The following is a 10,408-nucleotide window of genomic DNA, read 5'->3' as shown; positions in this document are numbered from 1 at the left end:
ATTGGCTGCTTAGAAATTAAGTGTTAACGAGCAGTTGGACAGGTGTACCTAATAAAGTGGCCGGTGAGTGTATATCTGTGCAGTGTATCTCAGAACATGCACCCTATTTCAATTTCTTACTTCCTCGTCTTTGTCTCTCTCTCTCTCAGAGCCCGGGGTGAGCAGGAACCTCCAGTTCCTCCAGCGTCCCTCCAGAGTAACGGTTCTTCTGGGGACCGACGCCGTGCTAGAATGTTCCGCCTCCGGATACCCGACTCCAAGCATCCAGTGGAGGAGAGGAGAGGAACTGATCCAGAGCTGGTCAGTCTAACCTGTTTGTCTTATTTTACACATTGCCCTAAATAAATAATAATTCACTCACGTGATACCCAACACTATCTGCTCAGGGTATAGTTTTGCCCAGTACAGACCCACACGTATCCCGGCATGGCCCAGTCTTTTATATAAGTCCAGTGATTATATTTTACATTTTTCATCTTGTCAATAAATGCCATGAAGCCACAACCATCAGTAAAAGTATCCTACTACCAAGTTTAATCATTACTTTAAGATAACTTTATCTACAGGTTAATCATAGCTTTTAGCTAACAGTTTCTACAGTTTAATCATTATATTTAGCTAACTATTTGGACAGTTTAATCATCACATTAAGCTAACAATTTCTACAGTTCAATCATTGCTTTAAGCTAACAATTTCTAAAGTTTAAGCACAACTTTTAGCCAACTATTTCTACAAAGAGCAAGGATTCTGAAATTTATCGGAGTTTAGAATGCCAACACAAAGAAGAGGAAGGATAGAGAAAATACATACAACCAGCAGGATTTGGTGCCGCACCAGAGCAATCTTTGAGTACAAATTGCTAAAAACCACAGCAACTAGCTGTTTTTAGAAATGAGTGATGAATGTGACGAATCTACAGTACATATGTGTGAGCCTTCTTCAGTAAGAACCTCTGGTCTTAGAGAGGGTGGGGAAGTCTGAAAGTACTGCGGAACAGACTAACACGTTGTTGGTTTTTGTCTTTTCACTGGATTTGTAGCCAATGAGAAAAATGTAGAATTTACCAGACTAATCCTTTTAAGTATGAATGCTAACCCAAAACATATGTTTCTTTTGTGTAAGTTATCAACTGATCAAACAAGCATGCTAAAAGCAAACTGTCTCGCTCTTCCTTTCCTGTGTAGGAATAAGAAGTACTCTCTGCTGGTGGGCAGTAATCTGATCATCAGGAGTGTCACCGACGACGACTCTGGCAGTTACAGCTGTACAGCGGCCAACAAGAACCACAACATCACTGCACACACAGAGCTGAGTGTACTAGGTAAGCCAACACACAGGTTATTTATTTTTGGCCTTTATTGTGAAAGTGACTGAAGCGAGGTGATAGGAAATGGGAGGGAAGAGAGGGGACATCCTAAATCGAAGGTCCCCAGCTAGACTCACATCTGCGATGTTACCTTTGCATGCTTGACGTCTTAAAGCCTTAGTCGCTAAGACACCTCCTTATTCTAACATAAACCCAAAAGCTATCTAAACCCTCAAAAAATGGCACGGACTAAATGTCCTCACTCTCCAAACTCACATTGGTCCTCACAAGGATAGAAGTAAAAGAACACCCACACACACACCTCAGTGCTCACAGTTTTGTGAAAAAAGATGAAAGAATGAAACTGTGTCACTTCTCAAAACTCTCGAGGGAGGAAATTAAAAACAAATCAAAGAAAAAAGTGTTCCCCTCCGCTCATAGAAGCCCTTGTATCTGCAAGACAGTCTGATCCAGAATCACATCCAGAATCAAATACCATCATGAAATGTAAAATCGGAGGTGTCTGTTTGCTTCAGGAGGTTTTTTTCATGAATAGAATATGTTTGTATTTACTGGCTGACTGCTCCCCAAATGCTGGTGAAATCCCACCGATCCTGCTCATGTATTCAGGTGTGTTCAGCAGGAAGTCAACCGGCCCAGCCAGAGATGGCATTTGGATCAGAAATACCCCTCCACTAAACTGAAAGCTCACTGAGAAGTCTTTTGGTCGGGTTGGGGACGTCTAGTCTCGCTTTGCCAGACCCTCCTCAACAGCGCTGTGAAGGAGGGTCTGGCGAGTCCACACAGCATTCCTGGATAGAAGAACAACGTGCTCTTGTTTATTGGCATTTCTTTAAACCAATCACAACCTTTTTGTTGCTTTTTGGGCATTTTTGTTGACCTAAAGTCCTAAAAAAGTCGGCAAAAAAAGTTCCTTAGCCATTATCAAATTTAGCAAATCATGCAAAAAAAACAGATTACATTTTTAGAAGCAGCCACACAGCCAACTCACCTGTTTCACAGCCTGCGTGTGAAAACTCCCTGCTTCTATAGGAATTTCGGCAAATCTGTCCAATTCTGTGACATGATGACAGTTTCCTGTCTTTTTGGTTTGGCCCACAACTAGGCGGGCGAAAGTTTATTGGGAACCTCCGTTGGTATGCGGGCTGGATCAAAATCTGCGAGAAGGCCGAATTTGGCTCCCGGGCCTTGCGTTCGACACGTGTTCTAGACAGAATTTGTCTTTTTTTTCAGATTGTTACAATAATAATAAACCTTTGCATAAAGAATGCATATGTGTCCATCCATATGTTCATGAGGGCATTCAAAACTTAAAACAACATCCCTTTAAAGTACATTTAGGGCACATGGAAAAAATATGTAATATTTGAATCAAATGAGAGCTCTAATTGTGTCATGTTGTGTTAAGGTTCAACTTTTTTGCCCGAAAACTGTCCGTCTTTTTGTAGGAGAAACCTTACCAGGCGAGAACTTTCAGTGTTTTCTTTTCCTATGGGGCTCTTTTCAATTGAGAATTACACATGATTATACTCTCATTACAAATGATGGTCATAATCACCAGACAACAACTACATCACATTTGGTTGTATTTTTCTTTTTTACCTTTTAATGAAACAACCCCCCCCCATTCCTCCACCCCTCTCCACCCAAACACAGACTTGGAATCAAACAGAAGCAGCTGCTTGTTTGAATCTCAGGAGGAAATCTACAAATTAACCTTCGGGTGTTTGCAGTCTCCTTCCAGCCGCGCCTCGCCGCTCATCCCCGTCCTTTTTTGTGTCTTTGTCTCAGCACCCCCTCCGAGTCTGTCCCTGTGTTCGCATCACATTCGCATTCTGTTTACACTCTGCTCCCTGCAGATATTACATGATGTTTACAGCAAACAGGCAGAGTCTGTGTCTCCAGTCTGTCACGTCGTGGATCGGATCTTAAAGCAAATGTCAAAGTAATGCCATGGAAATTGTTACCACTCATATGACTGTAGGATACTTATAGCTTTTCAAATTCAATTTAAATTAAATGTATCAACATCAAAATTCTGAACCTCTTAACGTATGTTTCCCATGACGATAATTATGATAATTTATTTATGTTGATAGGCCTTCCCCTTCCAGATTCTCTCTGGTTTGCACGTACACAAACACTGGCGCACACACCGCACACCGGCCACCACGTCACTTCTGTTTACTGATCGCTAGCGTTTATCTCAGGCTCATTAATAAGCCGGTAAGTGGAGATTTTTGGCAGCCAGCCTTCCAAAAGAAAGCACAATGAAGTTAAATGTTAACCGATCATTAACCGTTGATTGATGGGCAGGAAACGGAGTCTCAGTTCACCGTCCGGGAGGCTCTGACACACTTTGTACTCAGTGTTTCCCACACATGGACTAATTTGTGGTGGTGCGCCACACACTCTGGCACATGTCCGCAGACAGCTGTAGGCTTGTACTGGTTAATGTCCTGGGCATTGTCGGACATATGCAGAGATTTTCCTGAAAGCGCTTGGTCCGACACAAGTCCACAGCGGGTCGTGGCGTGGACGTCCGAGCCTGTCTCCGGCGCCTCCACCTGCAGGTTGTTAGCTGCGCGTCTGCCTGGTTTACTCTCGGACGGGAGATTTAACCCGCCGGTCCTCATCTATATAGTTTCATGTGTCCCGTTGTTCTCCACAAGCAGAAAAAAAGAGGAGCTTAAAACTTGCTGGTTCAAAGTTTGGACAAGCAAGTTAATTAAGAGTTCAGGAATACTGTACATTGCAAAGCCCATTTACATTGTACTCATGCAAAAGACCTTTTTCAAAACCGAGTACATACAAATTTCAAAACGCAGTATGCATGATTGAATCAAAAAGTAATTCAATTATTGTTCATTTATCATTACCAAGGTAAAATATGCAATAAATCGTGATTTGGATTTTAGGTCATATCACACAGCCCTAGTATTGTCAATAAAACTGATTTCTAAAGCCAAGACATGCACGCTTTAGATTTTTAAATTAGCAAATTTCCAATGTATAGCCAATAGATGAAGCAATAGTGTACTTAAAATAATCGCTATTAAACAACAGTCACAGTCAGCATATTTTTATGACTTTTATTAGTAGACGTTAGCCTCGTGGACTCATGGTAGTGCTCTACACACCCCGGCCCGTTGGGAGAGCTAACCAGCACGTATCTGCGTTCATCGAGCACCAGAACCGGACCGTGTGTCTGCATGCACACTTCTTTCAAAAGCAGGCCGTTAGATGCTGATGAATATCCACGATGTGGTGATGTATGGAGATGTGTGTGTGCTCTGACTCCACAGGGCAGTGACCATGATTAGAATAATGAATATGTGTTGTTTCCCCGTGATAATGAGTGCAGCCCGGCTCATTAGCCGCTTCCTGTTAGCGGCCTAATGAAAGCCTCATAGCCAGCGCTGCATCTATAAGTCTATTCAGTGTGCTGCTGTCTAATGCTAATGGAAAGAATTACACCGGGTGGATGAGAGACTTTCACATTTCATACTTTAAGAAACCTGTTGATAATAATTATATTTATCAATACATTTCAGCAGGAAGGTCTGTCTGGCGTCTTGCTAGGGGGCACGAGGAAGTGTAGAGCCAAGGTTGATATTGTTTGGATTAGAAATGCAAAACTCACCCCGACGACCAGAGACAGAGAGCAGCGGCGCTTTGGCAGCTACAATGTGACATACACCTCAGCGCCACAAAAATGTGCAAAGTCACACTATTTTAGGCAGAACATAATGTAGCCTAATCTCTGAAATTCTTCCTTCAGAGCGCTGTGCAATGCGAGAAAATCTCAGTGCTAAACCGGGCAGACGCATCGATTTTCATCAGACTCACCCTGGGCCGGGTGGGTAGTGCGCTGCCTTGACTCCATGAGTAACTTAGTAGTAGGGTGTACAGTAGAGTTGCATATGAAGTGGTTTGCGGTCCTTCTGGGGAAATGCACAAAATGGCCGCCCCGCCACGGCCAGGCCAATGACGAAAAGGTTTTCTTTTAACAACATTTCATCTTTAATGTCTTAAGATGGAACGGGCCAAGTTTGAAGTTGATCTGATGAAATTTCTAGGAGGACTTTGTTAAAGCCTTACATGTGAAAATAGCAAAAATCGCACTTATTTCAAACTTTCAATTCAAATTAGCGGACTTCCTGTCGAGTTAGGGTATGGCTCCAATGGAGTTTTATTTACAGTTTGACATTTTACATATGTGAACCAAGTTTTGGGATTCTACGTTAAACGTACTGCAGGGACTCAATTTTCTTAACGCAGTGTGTGTGTGTGTGTGTGTGTGTGTGTGTGTGTGTGTGTGTGTGTGTGTGTGTGTGTGTGTATATGTGTGTGTGTGTGCAAATGTACTAAATGTTTGTATGTATGTATGTATGTATGTGTATATATGTAGGATGTATGTGTTTATGTATAGTGTCTACAGACACACACACACATACAACCGACCAGTGGAATTATTTATGTTATTCAATCTTTTACAATATTTTCTGGCTTCAACCATAGGGCTGCTCAAGTAGAACGAAAGGGTCAGGGAGAGAAAGAGAGACCCCCGCCCCCCCGCCCCCCCACCCTCACCCGCATCCTGGTTGTAGCCTGCAGGGCTCCTCTCCTGATTAATTACAGGCTCTGTGAATTACTCTGGGTGTTTTAGAAAACATTTAACGAGCCGCCAAACTCCCCCGCTGAGCCACCGGCCGGCGTGCCCCGCTTGCCCAAAAACTGAGCCGCAGATTGAAAGACATGAAAGGGGGGGGGGTCACAGAGCTCCTGTGGAGAGAGGGAAGTCTTCACTAAAACAGAGGGAGGATTTGAAGTCTGTCAATATGGCCACCGGTCCAGCCAAGACCAGGATGTCTTCAGCCAATTGGAATAAATGAACTGCCAGAACGGTTCACCACGCTCTATTTCTATTTCTATGTGGAGCTGTGTCTCCCCGGCTCCATAAAAACATTGAAGCTGGTTTTAATACAAAAATAACTTGAATTTAATGTAAAGGACCATGGGGATGTGAAGAGATCGGAGGGATAAAAACGCCGTAAGTGAGTGTTACTGCCTAGTCTCAATTATTTGAGATATCAGATCTAACCAATCCATCGAACCAATCCACTATTACTCATGTATTAGTGGATTGGTTCTGCTGGATAATGGTGGCAGGTTTGCACGATTCACCCAATGGATTCCACCATAAATCCCATGACATCCAGGTGACGTGATGCAACTCAGCTAGAGATCATATATGTTAGTTAATAAATTACAGTGGCTTTCATTTCTTTATCCTCTGTAGTCTCTGAGTCTGTCTTTTTTTCTTTTTCCGTACTCTAACCATCCTCACTCAGTTAATCAGCATCTCTTTATGAACTGGCCAGATGTTACGGATCAAAGGGTCGCCGGCTCTTTGGTTACGTATGTTCAGATTGTTTAATCCGTCACAGGTTTTAAATGTCACAGGTTTTTAAATGTCGGCCTCGTAGACAAATCAAATCATCTTGACCCATCCTTTGTCTCTTTAAGCTCCGTAATCCAGGATTTGACCTCAATCAAGTTATAGAGGGGGGGAAAATGGACTTAACGTGACTTTGGAGCACGATCTGATCCTCACCGGGTCGACCTACTTGGCATTTACTACCCATCATGCTCTGTATGAGCTTAAAGGCCATGTTTTACCTTGCGGAGAAACTTCTTCTTCAACTTGTCCTTCAAAAGAACACGCGTCGCATGAAAGTGAGAAGTGTGAGGAGACATCTGTTTGTTTTCACCATCTGTTGTCATCTCTCTCGGTGCGGCACATTGTTTGGATGTTTGACGAATCTTGGGAGATTTCTGTTCCCTCTCGCCAGTCAGATCGCCCTCCAATTCATTTGTGTTTGCTGTCCTTAATCCTGCCATCTGTGTGTCCTTTTATTCGGGAATTGATATTATGTAAAATGGTTCTCGCTGCTGGTTGGAGGTGATTTAAGTAGTGAAGGTTATTCCGATGCTTCAGTTTCAGCACAGTCTGATTTCTAATTCCTTTTTTCCTCCCCCCTTTCCTTACCTAACACTTGAAGTGTAATATGTTTTTTTAAGCCTTATATTCCCATGCATTGGTTTCTTGGGGGCAAACATATTAGACATTGGTAACAACAGGTAACTGACAGCCGTGAACCAGGCTGCAATGTAACCCTACAGGACCAATGGACATTATCACAAATCTCTGTCCACTAAAAGTTCTGTTTTTCGCCACTAACCGTCTGCCAGAGATTATTATTCTAAGTGTCCGACAACATTATGTAAAGGCTCCCTACAGAGATCGACCGTTTTGTCAATGCGTAAAATCATAATTGTTTAACATAACATTTTGCCATCGCCAAACTCGCCAGATTCGCCCCACTGCATTTGAATAAACCATACTTTATCTGTATTGAGCCAGTGTTTTCTCACATGTAAATGGGTGAATTAAGATTGAGACTAGGATTGGGCATCGAGAACCGATTTCTACTTGTGATTGTTTCAGAAATGAAAATGTGAGTGGAATCGTTTCTGTACTGGATCTGTTGGAGGAGTTGGTTTTAAATCCGTTTTGGTTTCCGGAGCGGCCAGGCGCTTGTTGTGTGACTCCATGGAGCACAGTGAGCGTCGCTCTGAAGTCTGGCTTTATAATTCCGGTAAAACGGCAAACCACCATTGAAACAAAACGTTCCTCTTATTTGTGAAATAAGCATGTGACCCGTTTCAACTCCACCCCTCAACAAATTAAAAACGAGAATCGAAAGGAAGAATTGGAATTGGAATCACAATTGTTAAAGTCCAAACAATTTCCAACCCTTTTTTTAACCAACCCACAGTGGTGAATGCTGGAACAGTTGAAAGACAAAGAAAGACGGCTTTGAATGAAGTGTCTTTCTGATGATTAAATTACTGATTATTTAAGTGGAGTCGTCTAGGTTTGGTGATGGTGATTTCAGTTTCTGGTTTGACAAATAGGATCTTAATTTTTAACAAAACGGTATCTCCTTTCCATAATGCTGTGAGACACTGTCAGTGGCAAAAACGGACGTAAATTCAAGGTCTGCATTTCTCCGATAACTTTACAATGTAGCTTGAGTTGCCTCTTGCTTAAGACTGGACCAGTTTTAAGGATTGTTGTTCCCGTCATTAATTCAAACAGTAAAGTAGGGCCCAGGTTGAGAAAACCTGAAGTTACCCTTTAAAGAATGATGCTTCAGGCTGCAATTTGTATCTATATTCAGTAGGAGTGGGGGAAATAATCGATGAAGCATAGTATCGCAATATTTTCTGTGGCAATCCTGTATCGACACACAGACGCCAACTATGATCTTTTATTATATAAATTGCACTTGAGAGTTAAATGTAAATGGCCTGTTCTTATGTAGCGCTTTTCTAGTCTAAACGGCTACTCAAAGCTCTTTTACATAGTACAGGAACCATTCACCATAAACACACATTCATACACTGTGGCCGAGGCTGCCGTACGAGGTGCCACCTGCTCATCAGATAAAAAGTCACACACATACACTCTGATGGCGCAGCATCGGGGGTCCAGTGTCTTGCCTAAGGACGCTTTGACATGGAACTGCAGAGCCAGGGATGAACCACCAACCTTCCAATTGGCAGGCAACCGCTCTACCACTGAGCAGTTTGACCTTTTGGTACTAGAATAGTAAGACTGATTGCTTTTTCAGGCCATTAGACGGGAAATTGAAGTGAGATGAACATTTTGTTTCAGATATTGACAAAGTTTTTGCTTCGGGGACATCATTTGAAGTACGAAAAAAGGTCATGAATTGCAATATATTGCAGAATATTGCAATATGTTGAAAATCGCAGTTATGTTGTATCGTGACATACAAAGTGTCATGATAATATCGTGTCTGGTGATTTCCACCCCCTTCGACCCTGCACGGCTATCTTTCAGTCTTTTTTTTTTTTATTATATTCAAATTTTATCGAACAATATGGACATACAGTAGAAAGAAACGTATTCTGTACATCTCAGAAGTCTATGTTCTAAAAGAGCCAGGGGGTTACTAAAGAAAAAAAGAAGAAAAAAGAAATAAGCAAAACGCTTCATACAAATATTCTGTAAAGCTTACAGAAGTCATATGATCTAACAGCTTTCTTGTTCGTACAGGTGGAAATGGAGGCAATGTATTGTTTAAGACTAAGAGCCAGCTCAAAAAAGCTTGGCTTCTTTTTCAAAACCTTCGATTTCTGCAGATAAAATTTGGTTAAAATAATAATTAGATTTATTGTGTAATACTCAGAATAAAGCTTTCCATTATGTTGAGTGAATCCAAACAATACATTTTCCCAGTGAGGGTGAATATGATCAGCAATAAAATGTGATAACCTGCTCCAAAGTTTCTTGGTGTACTGGCAAGACCAAAATAAGTGAACCAGTGTTTCATTTAGAGCTCCACAAAAAGTACAACTGATATTAATGTATTTTTTTATTTTCTGCAGATAATGGTTAGTTGGGTAGAATCTGTGGAGCATTTTAAAAGATATCTCTTTATCTTTCAGTCTGTGTTGGTTTCTTACACTCTGTGATGTCACAGCCTGCCAGCATCCTCCTTCCTTCCTTCCTCTTTGTCTTCAGCGATTACTGTCACGCCGGCTTCACCTGTTAGTCGGGACGGGCGGCTCCGGCTGGTACCGGGGAACTTGTCCTCGGGGGCCTCGGCCCCGGCTGTGACTCCCAGCAGGAGCACAGCTGTCCTGATCGGACAGGATTTGGGTCGGGGCTGTCGGACAGCGAGGCTCGCGCTGAGCTAATGAGACGTTACACGTATCCACTGTGTCATCACGCAACGACGACCGCCAGCTAGAAGGCTGCAGCAAAACACGGCTGTCTTTCATTTCTGTGTTCAGACCACAGAAAGCAATCAGTTAGAGATTTTATTTTTACATCAGCATCAAAAACAGCAGTAACAGTGGTAAATAGAAACTAGAACGGCACGCAGTTTCAACGGGGTCCAAGCCTACCCTCGCCAGTCGTCCCCGGCGACCCGGGGAGAGCTCGAAAGCGGAACCCAAAGCGAACTACAGAAGCTTCGCTTGGT

The 10,408-nt window shown here is 42.5% G+C and overlaps 1 protein-coding gene across 1 annotated transcript in view; it reads left to right on the top strand.

Moving 5' to 3' along the window:
• dcc (DCC netrin 1 receptor) overlaps window positions 1–10,408 on the top strand; it is a gene marked incomplete at its 5' end in the record, with an annotated part of 178,856 nt that overhangs the window by 16,320 nt on the left and 152,128 nt on the right. The window contains 2 exons of the mRNA XM_034897161.1: window positions 150–300; window positions 1,186–1,322. Of these exons, the coding sequence (XP_034753052.1) occupies window positions 150–300; window positions 1,186–1,322 (288 nt within the window). The remainder of the gene's footprint in view (window positions 1–149; window positions 301–1,185; window positions 1,323–10,408) is intronic.

The sequence above is a fragment of the Etheostoma cragini genome, chromosome 16 (genome assembly GCF_013103735.1).
Source record: "Etheostoma cragini isolate CJK2018 chromosome 16, CSU_Ecrag_1.0, whole genome shotgun sequence".
Classification (NCBI taxonomy): Eukaryota; Metazoa; Chordata; class Actinopteri; order Perciformes; family Percidae; genus Etheostoma; species Etheostoma cragini.
This window is presented reverse-complemented; position numbering and strand designations above follow the sequence as displayed.